This window comes from Oryctolagus cuniculus, chromosome 19, assembly GCF_051225735.1.
Source record: "Oryctolagus cuniculus isolate XC-2025 breed Fujian yellow rabbit chromosome 19, ASM5122573v1, whole genome shotgun sequence".
In the NCBI taxonomy this organism is placed as follows: Eukaryota; Metazoa; Chordata; class Mammalia; order Lagomorpha; family Leporidae; genus Oryctolagus; species Oryctolagus cuniculus.
In genome coordinates this window covers 55,749,672-55,763,704 of record NC_142885.1, presented here as the reverse complement: position 1 = coordinate 55,763,704, position 14,033 = coordinate 55,749,672, and the positions used below count along the sequence as shown (strand labels likewise).

Here is a 14,033-nt window from a genome sequence, read left to right as displayed (position 1 = left end):
ACCTTTGTCAGTTATCACGATATTCAAGTCGTCATTAACCAAACATAACAGACAAGAAAAACTGCAAGCCACCAAAAAAAAAAAAAAAAAAAAAAAAAGCCAAACCAAAAGAACAAAGAATCCCTAGGAGCAGCTTTTGTTCAGTCCTTACCTTAATAACAGTATAGTTGACTCTACCTTTGGGCTTTACTACCCTGAAGATTTCATTTGAAATATGGCAAACCCAACAGTCCGAAATAGAACCTGTTTTGTAAACCGTAAGACAAGTCTTTACCCCGGTAGCTTCTCCCTTGTAGCCTCCGGCACCAAGGACTGAATTTTGGCAGCAGCTCCTGGGAGATCAGTACTGTTTCAGAGACTAATACTGTGTGGCTTAATCCTTTCTTCCTTTCCAAGAAGGCTGGTTTATACACCTTCCACGGGGAAGTTTAATACTGAAAACACTGTCTTGTACATTTTCAATTAATTTCCCTGGACCATGAGGTTTGGTTGAAATTTGGATCTTCACTCACCTCTGGATTTTTCTTCTTCCCTTATCAGAAGAGTAGACATAAGTTCCTGGACCTAACACAACATGTGAGCACATCTCGCAGGATGAGGAAGAACTGCTAAGGCAAGCAGCTGAGACGAGGTGCTATTAGAGAAGGTGGGGTTAAGAATGATACACTCAAATGTGGCAAGGATTAAGGAGAGAGCAATTCAATGAAGCAAGACTTCATCTCATACCAGCTAATAAATCGCTAAAGGAGCTCAAAGCCATTTGCCAAAACCAAGTAATTTCCCAACATATGTGAGTATATTGAGTTTATTGTGGTTACCCTTGGATGCTGCATCCACATCTGCCCCTGGTCACATCACTCTGGAGTCACAACATCGCTAAAGTGAGAGGTGCACTGGCTTACCCGAGGGGCACGCATTTGGCTGCCTCCACAAAATGACTGCTCATTCATTCCACAGCAAAGCTGCTTCTAGCTTGAGAGGAACGGGGCTTTTCATTTCTCAGAAGATTATCTATACACCCTACATTCACCCCACCTTGGATCCCTCAGTAGAAAAATCTGCTTTGCCTGTGATCCTGAAAACAGTTGCATACTGACCCAAAGCTACTGAATTCATTGCTGAGGAAGGAATTCAACCAGGAAGGAACCTTAAGTCCCTCCCTGACTGCTCCCTCTTCTGGTTTCTTATTTGCATTTTTGTAAAAAAAATGAAATCATCAAAAATATAACCAAAAAATAAATAGTTCTTTTGTAGGGGAAAGATATGCTGAATAGTTCATATTAAAAAAAAAAAAAAAAAAAACCAGAACCATCCACTAATGCACCTAATGCATGGAATGCCTTCTGGAAGGATGAGCAGAGGATCTCATTTCAGAGTCGGCTGTGTTGCTCTTTTGGGCTCTTCCTTCCCATCTGTGCTTCTGATCTGTGATGGAAAAGGCCTTGTCTGGCTAACAGCAGCCTGTGTTTTCCTTCGCTTAACCTCTACAAAATCCAGAATTAGGAAAAATCAGGAGTGGCGAACTAGCTACAATTAAAGATGATAGTCTGGGTGTGTCTACCTCCTGGGGCCCCCTGACAACATTTTTACAAGGATCTTGCATCTTATTTAGCTAGAACAAGGATAGAATCCTGACCTGAGACTCCTACTTCAGCTTGCCAGCAGTCCTGCTACCCTGCTGTGACTGATCTGCCCCGCTAGGAGGGGCAACTGTCAGGACTTTTTCTAAAATTCCAACTATTAATATGTTCCCTATGTCAGTATCAATTTTAGAAAACACTGGCTGCCAAAACCTGAAATAATTATCTTTGTAAAGATGGGAGGTCAGGTAGGGCTACTAGCAAAGGAACTCAAAACATGCAATTCTTGCCCAGGCTGAAAACCCTAAGTGTACCTGGGAGAGAGGACTGCTTACCAGAGAAAACTCTAAATACTTAATAGACAAACTCTCATTACCTTAACAGCATACATGTTTTAATAAGTTTTTATTTAAAAGATTCCCTTTTAAATCTGTTCCAAAGTACTGGAAGCTGAACTATACAAGTTCCTGCCACCCACCCGTCAGCACAGTTTTTTGGGGACATTTTTTTTTAATTGAAAAATAACAAGAGGACCCTCTACTAAAAATCAGTTAGGACCAGAGTCAGCTCCTCAGGCCCCTGTGGCAGTCTGGCCAGAGCTGGCCGTCTGGACCAAGTGTGTGGAGGAGCCTGGGGAACCAGGCCCCTCTTGTGAGGAAAGGGCCAAGTGAATTCATGCCATCAGTGAACACGGTCCAAACGCAGATAGGAAAGCCTCCATTAGGACATCCCCTGGCACTCTTAGACTTTATACATTGAAGGCAGCTCCCTCTTTTATGGCCAGTTTTAGCAGGCAAAGAAATGAAGGAATATAGATACATATATGTGTATATATATATATTTTATATAGGTAAAATATATACATATTTTATATATGTATATATACATATTTGGGGGAAGGGAAGGAGAGGAGGGTCATGTAAACCTAAACAGTCATCACATTACCCCAAATGAGCCTGACATTAACAAAAAGAATAAATAACTCCTGGGGGGTAAGTGACAACATGGGTGCAGCAAGAAGGGAAAGGGCACACGTTTAGCTCTTAAATACACTTTGATATCTGTTTGGCAGAGTTCAGGCCAGCCCCAGGCTTCTGCACTTGCCAGACAAGTAAGCTGATGATACGTAAAGAAAGGAAAATTAAGGAGAAAAAATAATTCAAGCAGAGCTCCATACCACAGTTTTCCTTCAAGTCAGCTGGCCGGCAGGCACCATATTCCGACCACCAGGAACAGAAACTTTGGCTCCAAAGCAAATGAAAAAAAAAAAAACAAAAAAACAAAAAAAGTATTTCCACTTAACAACATGAAAATACAGAAACTTCATCAACGAAAGAAAACTATCAAATAAGTCTACTTCCAGCAAAACTGAGGTAGCACTGCTTTCTCTGTATTCAATGCTTAAGTGGTTCTCAGTACAATGTGTCCAAAAAGAAAAAGAAAAAACACTGCTCACTTGACTGACAGGTGCAGCATGTTCATGGATAAATTCAACATGAAATGCAGTAGGTCAAAGAAGGAATGAGCAAGAAGTGAGGGAAATAAGGGTTTTGGATAAATTAGCTTAAAAGGGAAGTTATCACCAGACTACACAAACGCTCTTGACTGGCCTCAGCTCCCCAAGAGCTCTAAACTTGTCTGGAAATTAATGCAATGTGGTTAACAGTTAACACTGCTACTCAAAATCTGTGTAAATCTTTAAAAATAATTATTACAACCTAAATTCAACCATGTAAACAGCACTACACACAGTACAGACCTGCCCTGAAAAACAGTATGCAAAACTGAGATCTGGCACTGTATCATTTTGTAATGTTAATTCAACCGAACAGTCCCATTCCCCCCACCCGGCTCTATACTGGCCCCCACCAAAAAAAAAAAAAAAATCATCCAATTTGTGCAAGAAATGGCAGACTTATTCTATCTGAAGGCTTCAAAAAAAGATACACAACATGTAGCCAGGTTCAAATATTTTGGGGGATTACCCCCCCCAAAAAAAAGAAATAACCAAAATAACCAAAAAATGAAGAAAGTGCCTAAAACATGATACAGCATTTTAGAGCCCTTTCAGATACAAGGCAGAGAAAGGTGTAAAGTAGAAAATATCCGGATCTTCAGTAATTTCCAGAAAGGTCCAATTCCTTGGTTGGCTGCAGGACAGCAGGCAGCTCTTTGCTGCTGCTCCTGGGACAGAGCCACTAAGTCTGCTCCTCGGGACACAAGCCCTCGGGCCCTGAGCTGAGTGCACCTCTCCCTTCCCCTTCTCTTTTCCTTCGCTCCATTTCCCACTCCACAAAGGTATCAAAGAGACTTGGCCAGGCCTCATCTTCACTGTAGTTGCTGAGGTCGGGGCCAATCACCTGAGTGAAGTTAAGGAACATGTTCCAAGTGTCCCGGGAGATGCCCTTGATCCCCGAGGGGTTCTCTGTTAGGAAGTTTAGCCACTGGTCCAATACTGGAGGGTTGTTTTGAGTGAAGACTAGTTTCCACAGGGCAATGGCTATTTCCCGATGCAGTGACCGCTGCCCTTCTTCAGAGTCCAGGCCAAACTGAAATGTAAACCGGTAGAGATCCTTGAATTTATCCTCCTGTTTGGCTTCTGTTAAGAGGCTAGGGAACCGCGCACAGATCCCGTCAATGCTGTCTGCACTTATTGCCTTGCAGCCATCGAAAAACTCCTTCCTGCAACAGAAAGAAGGCACAAATTAGTTATAACCGATATTATTTACCGAGGGCAACAGAGTATAGTAATCAAGAGTATGGCATTGAGGCAGGATGGCCTGGATCAAATGCCAGCTCCTGCACTAAGTAGTCCTCCTTCCTCATCTGCCAAGTGGTGAGTAAATGTTACACCTCACCTTGCAGGGTTCTGGTGAGGGGTAAACACGTTAGCACGAGTACCGAGTGTTTCCAACACTGCCAAGCACACGGCAGGCAGCTAGTCCCCTGCCTCCTGCTGGGTCTGCTGCCCTGCACTGGTGATGAGGTTGCAGCCTCTTTCTCCTCGATGGAGAAGCCTTCCTGCCTCCCTTTCGATTCTCTCTGGGTTGTTTTGGTATCTTTCTGGTGACAGCCAAGAGACACTTCTGGAGCCCGAGAGGCAGGATAAAATTTAAGTCTGCCACCAGAGATAAAAACTGTGCTATTAAATAACAAAACTTGCGTACACATATTTAACATCTTTGTAACACTTCCAGCTGACAGCACGGTTTCCTCTCTGGGACTGCTGTACCCACCAAGATTAGGGAGTCCAGGTCTGGAGGGTAAGCTACCTGGGGGCATATAGACTAGAAATGGCTTGGCCAGGTCTCATAACCTGCGCTCAGCAAACCACCCCTTGGGGTGACCCTGTCACGTCTTCACCCACAAGCAACTTCTACAGGGATATAAGACCACAACGACATGAAACTGCTGCTTGATAACTGGGCCACCTGTCCTTGTTTCATACAGGTCTGGCTGAGGGCAATACGGTAAGGATGAGAAGGGACAACTGGGCTCACGGAGTGGCAGAGGCACATCCCTGGAGGTTCTCACTGTACTGGCACACACAGCACCTGCCACAGGACGGACAGTGAATTCTCAAGTACCTCAAGATTCCTATTGAGTGGGTCTGCTACAGAGTCAGGCACTTACTTTTTTAAACCCTCAGAGGAGTCTTGGGAGGGAGGTGGCAGGGGGAGGCCTTCTCTGGATCAGGAACACAACTTAGCTCAAAACATCTGCTTTTGAGAAACTGGTCAGAGCACAAGGATTTTCCCTTCCCCAAACCCCATGCAGCTGACCCAGTTATCCTAGCTGAGCACTCCTGCACAACATTGCTCCGTTTCCTCCTCTGCTCACCTGGTAACATGAAGTATTTGTAACTAACCTGGTGAATTTGCACATGGTAGCAGCCTGGAACTTCCAAGCCAAGAGCAGCACTCGAAATTCCGTGGGGTCGACACATAGGTCATTGCAAAAGCGTTCCATGCCTTCTTCCAAAATTGCATCCTCCCGCTCGTCCTTGTAGCGCCTGAACAGTTCTTCCAACCTCTGCAAGGAAGACTCTTCAGCATTGGACTTGGACTCCCTCCCAGCATCTCCCGAGGACGTTGGCAACTGGCAGACCTCAGTGGCAGCCTCCGCCTTCTTGGTCCCATTGACGAGGATATCCCCACCTGGCTTGCCACAAGGTGGCACCTGTTCCTCACGGTGGCCTGCACTTCGCCTGCTGTGTGATTTGCTGCTGGAGTCCCGGTCTCCATTCTTGCTGCCCAAGGTTGATGAGGGATTCTTGCACTTGGTGACACACTGGCCCATGGTGCTGGCGGCCTGGCCTCTAAAGTGGCCCCCTCTGGAATGGATGCCCTCGCTGCCGCTGGCCCATGTACTTCAACATGCCATCAGCCAGAGGAACCAGCCAACCTGGGAGGAAATTGGAAAGCAGTCACCTCTTGAACACAGAACACAGGGCATGGGCGGGGGCACCACCCTCTGGGGACTGCTTCCTGGGGATCACTGCGTTTCAATGAGCCAACAAGGAATGAAGGGAGATCACCTCCCTGATAAGCCAGCTCTGTAACTTGCCTTGGAAAAGCAGTGGCTATGGCACATATGGAAAACCAATATGGGAAATTCCTAAAATTCTTAAGGTAACAGGTTACAAAGAAGCTGATTCATGTGCAGAACACATCAAAGACCACAGTTCTGCCAAATATTCCAGAGGAAATCTGTCTTGCCAATTCATCATCATGCAAAAAATTTATGTGGACCTGGATTAAGCCAGAGGGTACAAATATAAGGTTTATTTTCTAGTTTTTAACACCGTCACACTCAGATTTTCTTTTTCCATACATGGGATTAATAGAGGGAGGGAGTGGCCATACCCAAAACAACTATAGGGTCTCACAATAGCTTAACAATGAGGTAAGGGATTTGCAGTGTCAGGCCTGCGAACAAGGGCAGAACCAAACATCAAAGTAAAGTTCATCCCTGATCTCTCCAGATCCCTTTCTGGGCCTATCCCACATAGCAGGTGTAAGGCCCTTTCTTTGCTCAGCTACGGAAGCCATTCACCATCCCTGTACTCCAAGCAAAGTCTCCTAACCTAGGAGCTTTTTTTTTTTTTATTCCCTCCCTTTTATGTCTTTAGTGAGGCTGTACAGAATGCATGCCAAGTTCTCATTAAACATGACAGTCCTAGCAGGCTTCTAATGGGGTATGTGTCTCTGCTCTAAAGGACTGATTTGTCTAAATACGATCTTCTAAAAATGGTAGGATATGGGGGCAGGAATTGTGATGCAAAAGGATAAGCCACTGCTTGGGATGCTCACATGCCGTCCTGGAGTCCTAGCTACTCAGTTTCTGACCCAGCCTCCTGCTCCTGCATCTTGGGAGGCAGCAGATGATGGCCCCAGTGCTTGGGGCCCTGCCACCCCCATCGGAAAGGGACCTAAAGGGAATGTAATTTCTCTGAGACTACCCTGTCTATCCAGGGCTCCTTTTTTTCTTACGTGTTTATTTTTATCTACTTAAATGGCAACAGAGACAGAGACACAGAGATCTTTCTTGTGCTGGTTCACTCCCCAAATGCCCACAACAACTATGCTGGGCCAGGCCAAAGCCAGGAACCTAGAAGTCCATCCAGGTCTCTCCATGGGTGGAAAGAGCCCAAGCACTTAAGCCTCCCAGGCACTTAGGCTGCCTCCCAGGATGCATTAGGAGGAAGCTGGATCAGAAGCAGAGATCCTAGGACTCAGAACTGGCACTCTGCCCTGGGATCCAGGCATCCTTCAGAGCAGCTAAACCCGCCATAACAATGGCAACCCCCAGGATTCATTCTTACTTTAAACTAGTTTGCTAGGAAATCCAATTTTAATAGTGTAGGTTGTACATCCTTATTCCAAAAATCCAAAATACTGAAGAATCTGAAACATTCTGAGGGCTGACTTGATGCCACAAGTGGAAACTTCCCTACCATGAAACTATTTCACATACAAAATTATTTAAAATGTTATATAAAATTAACTTAAACCTATGTATATAGGAGTATATGAAACACAAATCAATTTCATGTTTAGTTTTGGGTCCCATCTCCAAGACAGCTATCTCATTATGCATAAAGCAATGCTCCAGAATCTGGAAAAATCTGAAATTTCTTAACACATTTGGTCTCATGCATTTCAGGTAAGGGATACTCAACCTGTACTTAGAAAATTTTTCCAGCTATTACAATAATGGTATCCACCAAAAATGTTAAGAGAAATGTGGACTAGGAGCCAGGACAGCAGGGAAAGCAAACGCCAGACAAAAAATCTATGTCAGTCCCACATGGGCCTCCCCAGTTCTAGGGAGCTGTCATGGACTCTAGGATCTAAATTCAAGCTCTTCAGAGAACTGGCACTGGGGCAAAAGGTTGCTGTTTATGAAAGGCTGGAACTTTAAACTTTGCCTAAAAAAAGCTTCCTGTAAATAGTGCCTGGGTAAATGTGGGGATTATCTTCAGGAGGTATTCTAGGGGTGACTTCTAGGTGTACACATTTAAGAGGGAAGAGCAGAATCATGCCTGTAGTTCCTGGAGACTAATCGTATCAGGGCGTGTCTGCTCTCCACCCTGAGAGAGAATAAATGACAAAAAGACATGCCCATACATGCCTCCCAAAGACTTGCAGTTTCACTTAGGCTTTATTTATTTATTTATTTATTTCACTTAGGCTTTAAAAACTTACTGAAAGTCTTTGAAGAGCTTTTAGTGTAGAAAATGACATACCCAAGTTAAGGTTTTTTTAAAAGTCTTTCTATGCTTTAAGATTATAGTGAACAGGCCATAAGCACAACCTATTAAAATATCAAAAGGCAAGGGGTTAATTCTTGGAAGACCATCATACAAGGGAAGCAACTGTTCTGTTTGAGCTGAATTATCTCAAAACAAGAAGGACTATAGCATGTGGAGGGTCTGGTTTCCAGATTTGTGTTTCTAAAGACTAGAGTGCTGAAACAAACAAAAGGCCCAAACTTACACAAACCCCACATGCTCACAGACTGGCAACTCTTAATTCCCAGCCTCGCTGACTCATCAGGGTTTGCTGCTCAGCTCCTGCTGCTGAGGGAGGCACAGGCACCCAGTGAGATAAGAGGATTTCCTGGCCTCCATCTGACCCACCTATCCCAGGCTACTCAACCCTGGCCACACTGGACAGATGCTTCATTATAGCAGCTTCCTCCAAATCCTGGCATCCAGGCCTTCAGGTAGAGACAGAACAGATGGGCTTCCAAAGAGGCCCTTAATCTCATTTACCCAACCAGCCCTCCATGTAAGAGCATCTTTTGATGACCTGACATGGCAGAACCAGCTGAAACCTGAAGGCTTTTAACAGATGAGAAAAAGGAGGGGAACATCAATGCTGACAGATGATCAATCAGCAAGTGCCAGAAGGCTGGATCCTTCCATTCTGGGCTCTCTCGGAAGGGCTCTCATTGCAGTTCAACGTGTGGTGGTTTCAAGCCAGAGGAAATATTTTCATATCTGGTGGTGAGTATGGTCCCTGGTCACTGTCCTGTGAGCTCCCTTCTTCTGGGTCTACCCCCTTCCCTGGAAGAACACTTTTGCTTCCAGAGCTTTTCCCAGTCTCAATCACAGTCCCCAGACCTCTGTTCCAGGCTGGCAGCACTTTGAGTGTTTTCAAGTTGAAGGTCTTCCTGCAGTCACTAGCTGTTGGCTAATAGCTAATAACAGTAGCCATCAATTATTGAGCACTTGCTGTGATACCAGGCACTATGCTAAGCACTTTAGAGACATTAACTCATATATCCATATCACACCCACATTTAAAGACAGGGAAGCTGAGACTCAAAAGTAAATTACCCTAGATCACGTAACCAACAGAACCTAGTAATCTGGCTCAAGAAACCATGACCTTTACCACTACACTGATGAATTCACTTCCAATAAAGTACCTCGGGAAAGCACACAGAAGAATGGGCACTGAGTTTAGAAGTGACGCCATAGCAACTCCTACATCAGCCACAGCAAAGGGAGCTGCATGATCTGTGTGTGCCTGTGGCTCAAGAACCCACTGTCCTCTCCTAGGCCATCTCTACTGCACGATCTAGCCAAGATGGCCTTGGGCTCAGTTCCAACCAGAATTAGTCCAGATGTCCGAACCCCTGTGTTTCGGTCCACAGCATGGTTAAAACTGTTTTGGAAACTGAAGTCCAGCTCTGCTACTGCACATAACCCTGATGAAGCTTGAAATGTCCTCAATCTGCAAAAATGTTATCTGCTTCACAGAACTGTTGTTAAGGATTTAGTTAGGAAAGGCAATAAAATATACCCAATATCTGCTGTTCTTCCCACAGAAGACAGCTGCTATGAAACCTATTACTATGATTACTAGCAGCTGAGTAGCCAGTTGGACGTCTTAGCTTGTCCCATCTGAACAATGGTTCCAGGCCTCAGTTTCCTCAGACCCAGATAGGACTCCTATCCCTGCCTTGAGTCAGCAGCCCAGGTCTTGTTCTGCAGTGACCCCACCCAAAAGCACCATGGCCCAGAAATACCTGCAGGATGAGATTCTCCACAGGATGGGGTTTCCTTTTGACTGACTAAATCAAATAAAGTAGGGTATTTGCTGTCTCTAACCTGGGGCGGGCTTTCAGCCAGTTCAGATTCCTTCCCCTTCCATTTAGCTCCAGCTATGCAGGCTTGCAAGAAAAAAACCAGGATTTCTAGTTTTCTATTCAGTTACACTCATTTAATGATCGGCCTTAGTAGGTCCCCCTTCCTATCACTGCTGGCTGTGATGTAGACAGCCTCATGGCTTTAGCACTGTCTGGGCCCCCTAGAGCCAAATTTTCAACAGTAACAGACCATTGTTACTAATGAGTACCACTTTGCATTTGTTAGCACATTATAATAGCTATATATAAACATAGCTCTGTGAAGTAATTACCCCTAATTACAGCAAAATAAATGGAGGCACAGGGAGGTTCAGGAACCTGTCTTGGGAGGGAGAAAATAGGAGCAGAGTAATTAAGAGAATGAGCTCAGACAAACTAGGATTTGAATCCCGATGCTGACACCAAGGAACTCTATCGGCTTATGACTAAAACAGGGCAGCCCTACCTCAAAGAACTGTTGGGTAGTCTGAGACATTCCAGGTACTTGGTTCTCACAAAAGTGTATCTTAAATGTTTGCCTCTGTAATAGCTACTGTTACTACCACAAAGTTGGGGACAGCATCAGCCTCCCTTATGGAACAGTGCTCTTTCAGCAGCAGCCCAGATCTGCTGTGGTAACTCAAGTATGCCCAGCAGTAGCACTCCTGTTTACAAGTGACTCTGCTCCTGTTTCAACCATGGAACACAAATGGATTGACTGGAGCCAAGGACAAGGAGGGTTGGGAAGAAAGGAAAGCAAAACAAAACAAAAACAATAAAAAGCAAATACACACACACATCACAAACCTGAGAATCCTACTTCCAGCTTTGGGTGTTTAAGCGGCAAAGTCAAAGCCAGTAACTCCACTGAGCTTACGCTAGACAGATCAGCCTCCAGCTTTTCTCCCTCAGTCTCAGGCCCAACTGCTTCTGCCTCCTCCTCATGGCTCCTCTGTGCCAGCTGAGGCTGCTGCTCCCCTGGATGGGCCTCACTGCCCTCTGGCTGTAGGTCTGGAGCAGGCCTTGCTGGCCCAAGGGGCAGCTCTGGCAAGGGATCGATCAGGAAGCCACTCCAATGTCTTAGGCAGTGCTGTGCAGGCACAATTCTATGTCATAGGGCTTCACTCTCAACTGCTGACAGAATTGCCTCTGAGGGGGCAAAACTACCATGGAAGGCTAGCCCACACTGAGACTTTGTACAAATGAAGACAGGCATCGGCGAGAGAAGGGTGAATTTTCACTATGGAAAGAAAAGTTGAAGGGACTGAGGAAGAGAAACCAGAACTAGGGGATCCTGGGGCTACATCTTCATATGCATCATCTTCATTGTCAAACCTCCCAAGCTGGAGAAATGGGCTGTTAGAGCTCTCCTAAGTTAGGAAACAGAAGTTTCTACTACTGAAGTGGGACTAGGAAATCAAAGCACTCTGGAAGACTTTACATGGGAAGGTTTCAGAGAAAGTAGGACTTATCCAGGTCCTTTAACGGCATATCATGGAAGAGAAGAAAGCAGAAGAGAGCCAGTATGTTAAAAGCATTACAGGGGCCAGCGCTGTGGTATAGTAAGCTAAGCTTCTGCCTGCGGCGCTGGCATCCCATATGGGCACCAGTTCATGTCTCGGCTGTTCCTCTTCCTATCCAGCTCTCTGCTGTGGCCTGGGAAAGCCGTGGAAGATGGCCAAGGCACTTGGTCCCTTGCACCCCTGTGGGAGACCTGGAAGAAACTCCTGGCTCCTGGCTTCCCATCAGCTCAGCTCCAGCCACTGTGGCCATCTGGGGGAGTGAACCAGCAGATGGAAGACCTTTCTCTATGTCTCTCCCTCTCTGTCTGTAACTCTCTCTCAAATAAATAAAATTAAATCTTTAAAAACAATCATTACATATATTTATTGAGGGAATTGATAAGAACTGTCAGTCAATCAGGAAGATAATGAAATTTTCATTTTAAACAGGGAAGAAGTAAACTGAGTTTAAAAGAGGTTCCATGGCCAGTCTGTGAAGGAAAGTTTTGGCTTCAAGTCCAAGCAGTTTGACTCTAATTGTCCATGCTCCATCAAAGCTTCACTACTGCTTTTTGCTACAATGTGCCAGGATATACACGGCCCCTAATGAGATGACGATACTCCAAGAGCAAAAAAAAAAAAAAAAAAAAAAAAAAATTAGCAATGTCTCAGTCCACTGAGTGAATGGGAACAGAGTGAAATCCCAGAATGCCTTCAGTTCTCATCTGGCGTGTCCCTAAGCTGAGTGTGCCCTTAAGCAAGTCATTTATCCACTATCAGTTTCTCTGACCCCAGTATTTGAAGTGAGGGGTCTGGGTTGGTTTTTCCAGGCCAAATTTTCTGGGACTACCTTAACATTTTTTAAAAAATATTTATTTATTTATTTGAAAGTCAGAGCTACATGGGGAGAGAAGGAGAGGCAGAGAAAGGTCTTCCATCTGCTGATTCACTCCCCAGGTGGCCACAACGGCTGGAGCTGTGCCGATCCGAAGCCAGGAGCTTCTTCTGGGTCTCCCATAAGGGTACAGGGGCCCAAGGACTTGGGGGCCATCTTCTACTGCTTTCCCAGGCCATAGTAGAGAGCTGGATTGGAAGTGGAGCAGCCAGGACTCGAACCGGTGCCCATATGGGATGCCGGCACTGCAGGCGGTGGCTTTACCGGCTATGCCACAGCGCTGGCCCCTACCTTCACATTTTTAACCTACTTTATTCAAACTCTAAATCTGCAACCTTTGGCCGGCGCCGCGGCTCACTAGGCTAATCCTCTGCCTAGCGGCGCCGGCACACCGGGTTCTAGTCCCGGTTAGGGCGCCGGATTCTGTCCCGGTTGCCCCTCTTCCAGGCCAGCTCTCTGCTGTGGCCAGGGAGTGCAGTGGAGGATGGCCCAGGTGCTTGGGCCCTGCACCCCATGGGAGACCAGGAAAAGCACCTGGCTCCTGGCTCCTGCCATCGGATCAGCACGGTGCGCCGGCCGCAGCGCGCCGGCCGCGGCGGCCATTGGAGGGTGAACCAACAGCAAAGGAAGACCTTTCTCTCTGTCTCTCTCTCTCACTGTCCACTCTGCCTGTCAAAAAAAAAAAAAAAAAAAAATCTGCAACCTTTTTAAGAACACTTTGTCTCCGCCCATCAGAGCCAAGTCCAAAAGAGAGAAAGCAGGCCTTCTCCAGTCTGAGCAATGGGTGACAGGTAACTGGTTTTGCAGCCGTCCCTAATAATCTTAAGTTTGATCCCTGCAGGATCAGCAATAGGCCTTGACATATGGAAAACAGACCAGAGCAAGCTGGCTCTTAGCTGCAGCTGGTTGGGCCAGGGAGCCTGCTCACAAGAATGCTGTGTTGGCTGCTGATGGGGAGCCTTGTCACCCCGTGAACAGTCTTACAGAATGAAGAGCTAAAAAACAGGAGGCAAATGCTAGCACCACAAAGCAGTGTCAGCAAGGCTGCTGAGATCTGCGCTGACACTCCTTGACAGGAAGGACCAATCCAAACCACTCTTCCACTCTGTTCTCATCCAGTAGCCAGAGCCACTGACAGATGCCACTGTTTCTACATATTAACAAAAAGAAACCTAACTTTTTAGCTTTCATCTAAACACCTGGAAGAACTAGCTGGGTGTGTTTTTATTTCTTACTGTATATGCCAGACACCCAAAAGCCAGAGAACATGAGTACAGGGATCCCTCAGCTTTTCTATAGTAGCAAAAGGCTACAACAGCTTTGTAATGGCAGAAATGATCTTCCAGGGAGTCCCAAGCCAAGACCACAGAGCTCCTGGATCCCACCTGGCAGCAGCAGACACAGAAAGGCCCAGAGAAA

The 14,033-nt window shown here is 45.8% G+C and overlaps 2 protein-coding genes across 11 annotated transcripts in view; one reads left to right on the top strand and one right to left on the bottom strand.

Moving 5' to 3' along the window:
• REXO5 (RNA exonuclease 5) overlaps window positions 1-14,033 on the top strand; it is a 72,468-nt gene that overhangs the window by 43,502 nt on the left and 14,933 nt on the right. For 4 of the 9 annotated variants that reach the window (XR_016226150.1, XR_016226154.1, XM_051847881.3 and 1 more), the window contains one exon: window positions 11,860-12,090. The exons of 2 other annotated variants lie outside the window; for them this stretch is intronic. Coding sequence is in view for 4 of the 7 variants with exons in the window: in XM_051847881.3 (XP_051703841.2) it covers window positions 11,860-12,070 (211 nt within the window). In the remaining 3 variants the exon portion in view is untranslated. Of the gene's footprint in view, window positions 1-540; window positions 676-5,030; window positions 6,382-11,859; window positions 12,091-14,033 lie in introns of those variants that run through there. 3 more of the 9 variants (XR_016226152.1, XM_008257826.5, XM_089321574.1) reach the window with 2 other exon arrangements.
• Window positions 1,969-5,879, bottom strand: DCUN1D3 (defective in cullin neddylation 1 domain containing 3). 2 transcript variants are annotated; one of them, XM_089321584.1, is made up of 3 exons: window positions 5,738-5,871; window positions 5,449-5,612; window positions 1,969-4,262 (listed from the first exon to the last, which is right to left on the bottom strand). In XM_089321584.1, the coding sequence occupies exons 1-3, from the start codon at window positions 5,822-5,824 to the stop codon at window positions 3,779-3,781; spliced, it is 735 nt and encodes a 244-aa protein (XP_089177710.1). In that variant the 5' UTR covers window positions 5,825-5,871; the 3' UTR covers window positions 1,969-3,778. The 2 variants fall into 2 exon arrangements, with proteins under 2 accessions (XP_089177710.1, XP_069920760.1); XM_070064659.2 differs by having other exon boundaries at window positions 5,449-5,879.

Coding starts and splice junctions, on each gene's coding strand:
- DCUN1D3 (XM_070064659.2), bottom strand. CDS start 5,879: ATGGGCCAGTGTGTCACCAAGTGCAAGAATCCCTCATCAACCTTGGGC. Junction 4,263..5,448: donor ACCATGTGCAAATTCACCAG/GTTAGTTACAAA, acceptor TTTCTGTTGCAG/GAAGGAGTTTTTCGATGGCT.